We start from the raw sequence: 13,757 nt of genomic DNA on the forward strand, positions 1-13,757 counted from the left end.
GCTCAAGGATCAAGGCCCACATCTGGCTCCCTGCTCAGCGGGGAGTCTGCTTCTCCTTCTCCCTTTGCCCCTCCCCCTGCTCCTGTGCTCTCTCTCTCTCAAATAAATAAATAAAATCTTAAAAACACACACACACACACACACACATAAAACCTAGGGTCCTGGGATCGAGGCCTGTGATGGGCTCCCTGCTCAGCGGGCTGTCTGCTCATCCCTCTCCCTCTGCACCCCACCCCCGCTCATGTTCTTTCTCTCTCTCTCTCTCTCAAATAAATTAACAAAAATTTAAAAATATAAATAAATAAACATGAAACCTGAAAAGAATAACATGGAGGAGGACGGATGAATAGGCAGAGCACAGAAATTTTGAGGGCAGTGAAAATCCTCTATGATACTACAATGATGCATACATGCCATAATACACTTGTTTAAACTCAGACTGTACAGCACCAAGAATAAACCCTAAAATAAAATTACTATGAACTTTGAGTGATTACTGTGTGTCAGTGTATGCTCATTCATTGTAATAAATGTCCCGCCGGTGGGGAATGGTGATAATGGGGCAGGCTGTGCATGTGTGGGGACAGGGCGTTTATGCGAAATCTCTGTACCTTCTTCTCCATTTTGCTGTGAACCTAAAACTGCTCTACAAAAACTAAGTCTTGAGAAAAAACAAACAAAAAGGAGAACAGCATGCTTTCAAAACAGAAGAAAATGCTGAGCATATTTTAAACCCAATAGATTTCGCAAATTTTTTATCTACTCATCATGTTAAGCTAAACACATACAATGTGTCAGATACCTTTCTAATCACTATAGATAGATAGATAGATAGATAGATAGATAGATAGATAGACAGATAGATATGTATTGTTGATTTATCAGATAAGGAAACTGTACTCAAAGAAATTAAGGAATATGTTCCAGGCTGCACAACTGCTAAATAGCAGAGTCAAGATTCACCCAGAAGAACTGCCTCCAAAGTCCATGAGCCTTATACTGGTCTGGCAGGTAACCAAAACTCATAATTTTGCCTTTATTTCATAACTTCATGTATATATATTTTTTTCCTTTCTGAAATAAGACTTCAAGTTTCTTGGGGTTAAAAACTGGTATCTGTTCATTATTAAACAGTCCACAACATAATTAATTTCCTGGTCAGGCATCTTCTGTTAGGTGTCTAGCTAGTTGAAATTTCTAGGAAGGGTAAATCACACCAAAGATACACTACATCTGTTTCAGATTTTTAGTTCAACAAAAAAAAGGAAAAAAAAAGAAGAGCTAGCTTATAGAGAGGTTTGGTTGTTTTTTAATCCACTTCCAGGAGTATGATTTTTATATAAAAATTATCCTATACTAATTAAAAGTAGTAGCACCCTGGGGTAATTTTCTTTTTGATTGTTGTTGTTGTTGAAGTCGATGATAAGGAGTGTATTGGAGGGATGATTGGGTAACTAATGGCTCAGGCAAATAAAAGATAGGATTTTCTACCAGAAATACAACAAAAGAAAAGGGAATTCAAAAAATGAGAAGGTTAAAAAAAATTCAAAAGAAGTTTTGGAGAGTGTAAAATCTCTGGAGAATGTTGAAGTTGAATAAACTGTGGAACCAGGAAGAATAGTTTCTATGCGTATCATAGCTTACTTAATCTGAGTCTAGAAAAAAAAAAAAGGCAGTGTTTCTTTAAGAATTAAAAAGTATGTAGGCTTCTAACATAGCACAATGTAATGGCTACATTTTAATTTTTAAAAATCCATAAAGATTCTGCATTAAGCAATAGTCGAAAGTTTTTCATGCTATTTCCTAATAGCAAAAATGCTACATATAGTTTATGTTATGCTGGTGTTTCTAATAACTGATATAAAGGTACAACTAGGTATCTAAATGACAGAATCAATGTAATCATCAATCAAGTAATCTACTGAGCACTAAGCACATGAATAAAAATAATCCTACTCTGTTTTTTGTTCTCATTGATTGTTAAGTTTTGTGGGTTAAGGAAAAATGATGTGGAAGTAAAGTAATTAATCACTTAAGTAATGATCTATTGCTCAAATTTCAATCTGCAAGGAAGAAACGTTTACCCACAGGTTCCAAGTTATGTAGTAACCTTTTTCTCTGACATCTCCAAAAAGATCTCACTGGCCAGGTTGAAACTTGCACAGTACTGTTAGCGCTGGTTGCTTAAAACACTAAAGGTACACATAACCCTAAGGGAGCTTTGTCATGCAAAATGAGACTGAACAAAGAAGAATCCAGTCCATGATAGTGTAACTCACATTAAAATTAATATTGCAGAAACGTGTGCCATAAGAAAATGTTATTAAAATATCAATAACTCAAAGACAGATCTTGCAAAAAATAAGAAAAGGTAATTAATTATATGTATGCTATTTCTTAGTTGTGAAGGCATATTAGCATGATACCCAGATATATTATTTGTTGGATTTATCAAAATCCACTTCAACGTTTTTCTTTAAAGATATAACTAACAATTTAATTCCTTAAAGAACAATCTATACAGATAGCAAATAGCAAACAGTGTTGAATACAGGCAATCTGACTCCAGAAACCAAATTTTTAACAATTCTGCTAATTTGTTATTTGGGTTTAAATTTATTTTAAGGAGGCTGAATCCTCTGACAGTTCTCTGTTGTTAAATCAGAGTTTTTCTTTTCAGTGTTAAGCTCCAATAACAGGTTCTAATGAAGTCAGTGAAAGGACAATGCAATGTGAGGGTGAACCAGCAAATGACAACCCACTGTTGTCAGAGATGAGCCCACTGATCTTGCTTTCGTTGCCTTAGCATTAGTTTCATACACTTCCAGCCACCCACCTACCACATGCAGCCCTCACAGAGCTGTGGGCCCTGGAAAAGCAGATAGCTTTCCTACACTGAAGAACAACATCCTTCAGCTCAAGAATAACAGAATCAACTAGTACCTGAAGAAAATCCATTAAGATCTCAATAGACACATAACCCTGAACAAAGAACCTTACCTGAGGAACGATACCTATGAAGTAAGAGGTTTTTCAATAAAATAGAAAAATCAACTCATGACAAAGCAATTAAAACAATGCATTGTGTTCCCTCTCCCAGGAATAAAGACAAGTAAGAAATTGTTCATTTTTAAAAAGCAGAAATGAATTGTTCTTAGCTTATAAATTACCCACTGACCAAAATAAAATATACTTTTACATAATGCATTCTCATTAGGTTCTGTAACAAACTATAAATAGACAAGTCTTTTAAAAGTTTAAATCTCAAGACCTAACGCAAAAGTGAACTTTCAAAAGAGGTAATTTTCTATGTCCAGGGACAGGTTTCCCCTGCTATTGAAAGTATAGGGTCCTTATGAAACTTTTCATGAACCTAAACAGGATAAAGAAGCAATTATATTAACTTATATGGAAAATTTTTTAAGCGTTCCCAGATCCAAAAATAACCTCTTCGCCTTTTCTGATACCTTAGGACACATCTTGCTAACAGATGCACAAAATAAATCCAGATAAAGCACAGATGCTCCAACAGTTCAAAGCTATGGTAGCTTGATGCTAAGATGTTGAATGCAGTTCCTGGGGAAGGAGCTTGGCGGGGCCCCTGTTGCTACTGGGCTGTGTGCTGGCTGCTTCCATAATGGCTCGCTGCAAAACAAAGTCTGCACACTATTTTAGCTTTTCACCTTTTTTCAGAAAAGCGGAAATCCTCTTTAGATTTCTTTCGGATAGCATAACTGTTTACCAAAACTTCGCTTTAGAAAAAGCAAAATGGCAGAAGGCAATATTTCAGAAAGCAGAGAATAGTTCTACTGAACCTTATAGGGAGGATTTTGAACAACTCTCCAAACTGGTAAATGATCGTTTTTTGTTAAACCATATAAAATCAGCCTCGTGAAACATAAAGTAGATATATTATTCATTGTCCGGTTTAATCATAATTAAATCAAGTAATTCTTGGGGGAAAAAAAAAAAAAAGACATGTGGACTTTTCCTTTTTTGTTTGCTTGTTTTGAAACTGCATGTAACCGACAAAAATGTGAATAATTTATTAAAAATGCCTCCCCCTTAGATGATATAATTCATGAAACACTATTTCATGTTTAGTTTCCAAATGTTATTGTCAGAAGTCAGCAAACCAATCCAGTCTGAATAATGCACTCAGAAAAAAGGACCTTTTCTTCCTGAATACAGACATGGAAACAAATCTGTCAATAAGTAGCTCTTTGTCAAACAACCAACAAATTTTGTACCGAAAACTGTTTTTCAGTATGTGGAAATAGTCTCATTACTTTGAAGGCTGTGTGCCAATGTATTTAAACATTTCCTCAAGAACAGGGCAAGAGGAGGGGCGAAAGAGATGATCTCTGTTCCAATGCGCTAGTATTTACCTCTGAGTATTACATACACTGTGAGATCCAATGACATGAAAACATAAACCAGAAAAGCATAGATGATTACCTGATATTCATTGGGCCAAAAGGTGCTCACTGCTAGCTCCGCCCGAAGCCAATCTCTACCCGTGAATCCAGTCACATTCCAAATTGGATTGGCAAGAGGTCCTTTATTCACCCTAACCAATATGTTCAAAGTGCCTGGATTCAACCCTTTCTGGCTGTATAAAAGGTAACTGAAATCAATACAGTGAGTGTCGTTCTCCTTCATTGTCGGCAGCTGAAGTCTGGCTTTTTCTCCAGGGTCATGATCTGAAGAATCCACTATCATATAGGAACCTGAAATGACATTACATATAATAAAGCTAAATAGACACATAAGCAAAAGGGACTATCTAATAACAGGAAAAAATATGCTAAAAATAATACGAATCCATTTTGAGCATTAAATTTAACTTAAAGGGACTGTCTTCCAGAACAGATCCATAGAAAAATATCAAACACGTAGGTGAACTCAATTTTTAGTAAGTAACAGATACTGTTCCAAGTACATAATACATATCAATTCATTTGCTCTGGTGAAACAACCTGCTTTACAAATTAGTAAACTGAAGTACAATTAGTAACTTACTCAAAGTCAAATAGAGTAGGTAGAGCCTGGTTCAAATCCAGATCCCAATCCTGTAGTCTTACTAAACAAAGGTCTTTCATTATCAAACATGAAAACAAACATGGCTTCCACAGAGGGGGCATCTTTCCTTTCCCTATCATACTACTCTTGCAGAGAGGTGGGTTAACTAAGTGCAGGTACAATCCTTTCTGATTTCAGACCCCAAGGTCATCGTTTACACAAGCTGGCTAACCACTCTGTACTAACCACTCTAAACTTAAGTTCAGGGAATAAGGATACTCTGCAGTGTACATATGAGGAGAGAAGCTGAAAATGTCGATTTTTCAGATCTGAGAATCTGACACATAGTGGATTTGCCTACTTCTCCGTGCCCTGCCCACTAAGCTATCAGCTAACCACCATGGCTGCTGGCCCCAATTCTGCCTAGTCCCACCATACACTCCTCCAGAGCTGCAAGGAACCTGGTTTGAAAACACTAGTCTAACTCCATTACCTTCAATTTAATAAATATTTCTTGGTTGTCTGTCATAGGACATAAGAAGTCCCAACCTCACAGCACCTCCTAGTTCCACCAAACGCACAGTCTTAGTGCTAAGTATAAACATGGGACTTGAACATCAGCTGCTGCTATTAGTCCAAGGGCCGCTGCAGAAAAAAATCACCAGATCTTCTCACATCACTGTGGATTTTAACAAAGATACATATCACAAAAATGTCAATATGCCTATTTGTCACACTTAAGGTAGAACATAAATTTTATAGTAATTTTTTTCCCCTAGGATGTAATTTTAACCAGAACGTATTAGGTATAGTATTACAGAATCCAGTGTTACAAGGATTACACTCGGACCTCTCTTCCTGACCAATCAACCCTGTTTCCTCCCTAAAACACAGTAACTTTTACATACCACACTAAATACTCAATGACTACTAGTCTAACTAGTTCAGTTAACCCCAAAAGCAAGTTCAAATCATGGCAGCTAAGAGGACTTTTACTACCTAAGAAACTGAAATTTCACATCTGATGAATTCCCGTTCTAGAGCTCAGAACTTATGTAAAGATTTCACATGATAACACTATCAGTTATCAGGCAAAGTACAGAATACGCTTATTGTAGTGATGGCTACTGACAGGACTTTCACTTCCTTTTCCCCAGGAGTCATCCTCTCTTGTAACCTGAAATTCTCTTTTTTTACTTCTTCTTGATTCTCACAGATTGCATGCACATTAATAGAATAAATTGGTCATGTATATTTTTGGAGAAATTATGTCTTTTTTTTTTTTTAAAGAGGATATCCTGGATCCCAATCCAATTTATACAAGCAGGATGTTTCTATTCTTGGTTATACCCACATTCTGAGGTCCATGGCTGATTTGCCGACATGTCTTTCAGATTCACCCAAGCAGAGCTCTGACTAATGATTGCTTTAACAAGACCAGGCCTGAGATCTTAGACAAGTTACTTACTGTTATTGGGCCTCAGCTTCTTTACAAACCTGTGACCTATTTCCCCACTGCCAGAACAGGGTTTTTGTTTGTTTGTTTGTTTGTTTGTTTGTTTTTTCAGTGATATAGTATGACAGCAGTGAATTTAAATTATTTTTACAAGTCTTCATCAACTACGGCTTCTGATTGTCAATTTCAAAGTAGTGCTAATTGACTTATGGGCTTTCAAACAGTTATTTTCTTCCATTATAAAATAAATTTTGGCATAAAATATGCTTTGTCAAACATCTTAATTACATACTGTGATATTTACCATTAACACCATTTAGCAATTTTCATCCAGTTGCACTTTTAAGCTATGATAATTTTCATATTAAGGAAATGGGATGAGCAAAGTATATTAATTTGTAGGAATTACCAATTGGATCATTAGAAAAGACAAAAGTCACAAAATAAAAGCTTGCTCAAGCCATTCCAGCATTTTAATACAAGTTAATTTAAAAAAAAAAAGTGCTGATATTTCATTTCTATAGAATGTTTCTTTCAATGCAGTCTAATTACTGCTATATTTTCTGAGTGTTATGAAATAATATGCATTTAGTTCATGGTTCCAGAAAGGAAGAAGCAAGCACTAGCACTCAAGAGCCAACCAAGCACTTCTACCAGCTGATTTCATATAGTGGCAATTTACCAAGTAGGCACCAGGGAGGTAGCTGCCTATTTGACGTAAGATTTACTTTCATCATCCCAAACATAGAGAACACTATGCTATTCTTATCAACTTCTAAAAATTACTTCTACAGTCTCCCAGAGTAAATGACTGTAACACTCAGAGTCAGGAAATTCTACGATATGCATTTCCCTCATTCTTTATGTCCTAATTTAAGCTTACTTGTTATAGTTCTGTCACCAGCTAACTAATCCCTCAGGTTTCTAATAAGAGTTCAATTCTATTTAGTTGTGATTTACCTAACTCAAGACTTAATAATGAAACATCTGTGTCAAACGTATTACGTAGTAACTTTTAATGAATGTGAATTCTTTAATGTGGCAATACAAATATTCCTTACAGTCTCTGGAGCAACAGAGGTCTCAAATATATCATGTAAGACATAAAAGAAAAACTTACTAGGCTTACGATCACTTTTTTAAAAATGTATAATTTTTCTGGAGAGCATTCGGACAATGAGAATCAAAAACCTTAAAAGAGACAGATACCCTCAGCTGGTGATTCCAAATCAAAGAATGTAAACTAGATAAACAATTTGTATACGTACAAAGATACAGCTTAAAAAAAGATGTCCATCTCATCGTTACATTATTTAAAATAGAGAAAAACAGGGGTACCTGGCTGGCTCAATTGGTAGAGCACTCGACTCTTTATCTCAGGGTTTGGGGTTTGAGTCCCACTGTTGGGTGTAAAGATTACTTAAAAGTAAAATCTTTTAAAAACAATAAAATAAAATAAAAAATAAAATAGAGAAAAACAAAAGTATTTTAAACGTCCAATAATAGGCAATTTGTAAAATTATGATAACTCAGTTTGATGAGTAATTCTGCAGTCATTAAAAACAAATTACTAAAACCATTTGATGAAAGATATTCACACTATGTTAAGTAAAATAAGCAGATTATAAAACATTATACCCATTTTGAAAAACCACATATATAAACTAAATACAATTGTGTAAATGTGTGTATTCATATAGGTACACATGCACATGCACATATGACAGGAATAAAAGAATATATAGGAAATAGTTAACTGTATTATCAAAAGGGAGCTATAATTGTCTTCTCTTTTCTTATTTTCATGCACATTCACTGAATGTTCCATAATGAACATGCATTAGATTGGTACTTTAAAAAAAAGAGAGACTACGTGAATACTATCTTACAAAAGTAATGTCAAATGATAAATACTTAAGAAATAAACATAGGTATTTGCCTTTTAAAAATAAATCCTATTTGAATCCTACAGATTAACAGCACCTTGGCTTTCAAAAGAAAAAACACAATACAAATATCAGAAACTTCTTATTTCAATTCATTAAAAGAGGGGGGCAGTGAGTAGACTAAATAGCAGTTTTTATTTAAAAAGAATAACTAAAGAAAACAAGTCCCATATTAAAAAATGCCATAGTCTAATATCTAGATGAGTAAATAATGTCCCATAGATGAAAATTTTATCTTTAAGATGTACCTCTAGGAATAACAACAACACAGGAAATAGGATTAACTGCACAGAAAATAATGAATGATAAATAGGTTTCCATACTTCATCTTAAAACTCTTTTATTTATATATATCCTTTAGTAACACTAACATATTTTTATTAAGTCAATTCTTATTTAAGATCCACTGAAGGTGCCCTGTTAACTGAACTGAAAGAAATTTCCACTTCTCTGCCTGGTACTGATGACCCTCCATGATCTTTGCCACTGTACCTCCTCCGACTTCTCCAATCTGACAGAGCCCTCACGACTTTCCCCACACACCATGACAGTTTTCTTCTCCAGAACAGGCTCATGCCTCTGTAAGGAAGCCTCCCTCATCTCAGCCCAGCGCCAATTCTTGCCCACTGATCTTCCTCAGCACCCCGTCCTTATTGAGCTTTCCCTGCCTTGAAGCTCTTTGATACACAGTCTGCCTTCCTGGTTCTGGCCCTTAATTATGCACTGCTTTTGTACAAATTTTAAATAATTTATACAGGCATTGTTTATCCCCCTCAGAAGAGTGATAGAAAGCACCTAATTTATTCAGAGTCCCATCAGCAGAGAGAAGCCACACAGAAAATGTAACAGTTGAAAGTGTGATATAAGAATCATAAACTATGAGACGTAGAAACTCTGAAGTTGCAAAGAGAACCCTAAAGAGTAAGCACAGTACCCAAGGAAGGACAGATGTGGAAAGGGGAGGGAGGCTGCTGAGAATCAGATCTCCTTAAAGAAGGTGTAGTTTTGCAGCCCACTGGATGATGAAGAAGGTTGCTGGGTCCCTCAGGCCAGAGCTGTCCACAAGCAGGAAAGACTCCCATGCATCAGGGTGCCAGAGGCTGGGGGTGGGCTGTGCTCACGCGGGGAGGCCACAGCAAGGTCACGAGGCCAGGGCTGGGGCCAGAAGCACACTAAGGGACTGCAAGCACCGTGCACATCACTGGGCCACTGCCAGCTCCTCAGTATTAGCATGAAAAAAACAAAATAGAAGCACAATTCAAACAGGAGTAGAAGCACCTTCCTGCTAAAACCCTTTCAGCACCCTCTATGGACAAACTACGAGACATTACATGACAAACTGCGTAGCGTAACACTGCACTCGCTACAAAGGAGAAATGCTTCAGTGGTCAACCTCCTCCAGCACAGAGCAGGTAATAAAGGGTGGATATGGAGCTGCAAAAGCACTGAACTGAAAACTGGCACAGCATCGAATGAGGGCCTGGTATATGGTAGAAGTTCAATAAGTACTTGTTAGTTGGTTATCTGGATGACTGAATAAATGGAAGGAGACAGAGACCCGCTCTCAAAATATAACAACATATAACTGTTGAGGCAGTGACTTTACCTTTATGTGAGAGAAATTATCAGAAGATGTCAAAACAACAGCAATAATAAAACAAACAATTGGAACTGGTTTACGGTGCTTCTAGACAGAATCATTTGATGAAAGAGTCTAATGTTTGGAAGGACACACTTAACATTTTTATGAGAGCCACTCTTGCGTATATGAGAAACCTTCTATTAGAGCAAAGGTTCTCTAATGTTTTAGTCTCAGGACTACTTTCACACTCTTAAAAATTATTGAGGACATCAAAGAGCTTTTGTTTCTCTGAGTTCTATCAGTCTTGACCATATTAGAAATTCAAACTGAGAAACTTCAAAAACGCCTATTAATTCTTTTAGGATTAACAACAATAAATCCATCATATGGCAATCTAAATAACATGTTTTTATAAAAACTACTATATTTTCTAAAACAAACAAAAAATAATATGAAGAGGGGCGCCTGAGTGGCTCAGTCGGTTAAGCGTCTGCCTTCGGCTCAGGTCACGATCTCAGAGTCCTGGGATCAAGCCCCATATCAGGCTTCCTGCTCAGTGGGGGATCTGCTTCTCCCTCTCCCTCTGCCACTCCCCACCCCCCGGCTCATACTCTCTCTCTCAAATAAATAAATAAATAATCTTTTAAAAAATAAAATAATATGAAGAGAGCATTGTTTTACATTTTTGCAAATCTCTTTCATGTCTGACTTAATAGAGGACAGCTAGGTTCTCGTTTTTATTTATCCATTCAATCTGTTGTAATATCAGGTATCATGTAGCCTCTGGGAAATTCTACCATATACTCATGAGAAAATAGGAGGAAAAAAGGGAAGACAATATCTTAGCGCTATTATGACAATAGTTTTGGCCATGCTGAACCCGAAAAGGTCTTCGAACCCAGGACCACATGTGGAGAGCCACTAAATATTAATATACATAATCCTTTTTATCTTTATGCTTTAATGAGAACATTATCAGTGATTTTATTTATATCACGTCTCTTCAGGGTATGAAGATATACTCAATGAAATGAAAGTCTTCACTGGGATGATAGACGGAGAATGAAAATCAAAGAATGTTGAATTTTTGTACATCAGTATAACTAGAAAGGCTCTATTAGGCTTCATCAGAGAAACACAACCAACAGGACATACCACACACATACACACACACAAAGAGATTTATTCTAGGGAATTGATTATGACTCACATGATTATGTAGACTAAGAAATCCAGACCAACTACCCAGACGTAGTTCCAGTCAGAGTCCAAAGGCTTGAGTAATATTCTATCCTAATAAGAAAAGAATTTTTGTGTGTTCTGGGGACCATTTTGAATAGCTACCAGAGCACCAACACACTGTGCAAAACAGTTAATCTCTTGGCATTGAGTGAGATTCCCCTAGTAGAAACAAAGAACATGCCAGAAACTGTTGGTGTGAAAAAAACAGAGACGCTGTACAGTAATATAGTCTTGTGCCCAGAAAGCTTAAGAAGAAGTAATCAGGATCTCTGGGTTGAGAGAACAGTGACAACTGAAATTGTGTTTTGGGGTCCCAGCCCATCCGGGATGATTTTCTTCTTTGTTGTAAAATTAATGTCTCTTAAGCATTTCTGCACTGTCACCTTTGTGCTCGAGACAATGCCACTGCCTACTTTTTCGTTATGTTTCAGCTTTCATTTCCTTTATCCAAGCTTCTTCTCCTCACCCCATTTTTCTTCATCTGATTAGGTGGCAACATAATATACCAAGTGACTAAAATTAAGAACCTAGGAATCAGTTTGATTTTTCCCAGTCCTTCAATTGCCTCTTAGAATCCACTAGCAGTTTCTTTTGTCTCTATGTCCAAACCATGTCCTCAATCCGTCCACTTCTCTTCATCTTCACTAGTTTATCCAACTCCTCTCATCTCTCAGGAAGACTAGAACCGCTCCCAACAGGTTGCATGACTTCCACACTAGCAGCCGTACAATAGCTTTCTACAGACACCCAGATTCATTTTCTTCAAAACATACAATTAATCTTTTTTCATCTGTACAGTGCAATGAGAATTAAATCCAAACTCTGTACTCTAGCCTATCAGCTTCAATATAATCTGGCCCCTGCCTTCCTCTCTCATGTTATCTCCTTCTCCTTCCTTCCCTTACTCAACATGCTCCAGATACAGTGGGCTTCCTTCTGCCCATCAAAAATTCAAGCTTATGCCTGTCTCAGGTTGGAGTACTCTCCCCTCCACTGGATTACTTTCATCATTCAGGTCTTCGCACAAATGCTATTTATGGGTGTAGTGTTCCTTGGTCTGTTTAACTAAAGTAGTCCCTTCTAAGATTTTTTTTTTTTTTTTTTTTTTTTGAGAGACAGAGAGACAGCACGTGAGCAGGGGAGTGAGGGGCAGAGGGAGCAGGAAAGAGAATCTTAAGCAGGCTCCATGCGCAGTGTGGAGCCCAATGGAGGGCTGGATCTCAGGACCCTGAGATCATACCCTGAGCCAAAACCAAGAATTAGATGCCTAAGCCACCCAGGCACCCCCTTCTAAGATTCTTTCTAATGTGTCATTCTTTGTTATTTCCTTCAGAGCACTTGTCACTTACTGAATTTGTTTACTTGAGTGAAAAACTTCACAAAAAATTCAGAATTCATGTATCTTGTTCATCTAAAAATCTAGAAAAATGTCTGGAGCATCAGCGTGAAACTGAATGTTTTTATGACAAAATATGACCACTATTTATTGGTCTTTCCTGTTCTGCATATCCTTCGCACTTCTATAATGTTCTCTTACATACCAAATATACAATATATATCTGTGCATCTCCTCAGCCCCAGTGTAAGCTTTTGGAGATCACAAACATTTTTTTCCACCTTGTACCTAAGAGGGATTTTTGTAGCTGTCAACTTTTGGTGAATTCAATTGAAGGCAAGCAAAAAAGGAAGAATCTCAAAAATGCTAACTGTGTTGGTTTTATATCAAATATAAAACAAAGAGGCAAAAAACACAGGACCTGAAATGACTTTAAAGAATGTTCTCAATCTTGACAATTCCCCCAAAAGGTTACAACATTTTGGTAAGGCTGAGATAGGTGTCCTCACTGTTTTGCATGGTCTATTATTAATTCTCTAAACTTTTACATTCTATTATTTCTTAAGATTGTGCCTCTCTTCTAATGGATTTCACTCCCTATATCATATAGTTTGTTTCCAAAAGACAGAATGAGACACACATTATAAAATGTCAGGGCGGGAAAAATAAACTTGTCCCTCAAACTCCAATATGAAAAGGACTGACCTTGCATCTTAGCAGAATTCAATTTCCAACAACTTTTCTCTCCCTAAAATGTGCCTTCCATTGCCCTGGCAAAATATGAAACTGCTTCATTCACATTCTGCAGGAATAAAATTTCTTGTAATCCCTGAGAGGAACAGCTTTGCATTTGTTCTAGGTATCCAACTGACATTTGAAAATAGGACAGCTTCTAAAACTTTCAGACAACACAAAACACTAAAAAAAAAGGTTTCGTGTAAAATTAGCACAACATTTATCCTTCTTGGGAGACTAGTCTCCTCAGGGAGTTTACCTCCTACATGCTAAGATTTAGGAACCTGACCCAACATTGTGCTATAGTTTAATCGCCTTCCCCTACCAAGTGGAAGCAGCAATCCACCTGGCACTTTCTTTGACCACCAAAATTTTCACTTTCCTCTGCAGGACACAGAAAACCTGTGCAGTAGGTTTATTAGACATGTTACTGAATAT

The 13,757-nt window shown here is 36.8% G+C and overlaps 1 protein-coding gene across 2 annotated transcripts in view; it reads right to left on the bottom strand.

Annotated features, from left to right (window-relative positions):
* Window positions 1-13,757, bottom strand: part of PTPRK (protein tyrosine phosphatase receptor type K) — a 555,842-nt gene that overhangs the window by 348,111 nt on the left and 193,974 nt on the right. For both annotated transcript variants that reach the window (XM_034990587.1, XM_034990586.1), the window contains exon 3: window positions 4,459-4,730. In XM_034990587.1, the coding sequence (XP_034846478.1) occupies window positions 4,459-4,730 (272 nt within the window). The remainder of the gene's footprint in view (window positions 1-4,458; window positions 4,731-13,757) is intronic.

Source organism: Mirounga leonina, unplaced genomic scaffold, assembly GCF_011800145.1.
Source record: "Mirounga leonina isolate KUSES-001 unplaced genomic scaffold, KU_Mleo_1.0 Mir_53, whole genome shotgun sequence".
NCBI lineage: Eukaryota > Metazoa > Chordata > Mammalia > Carnivora > Phocidae > Mirounga > Mirounga leonina.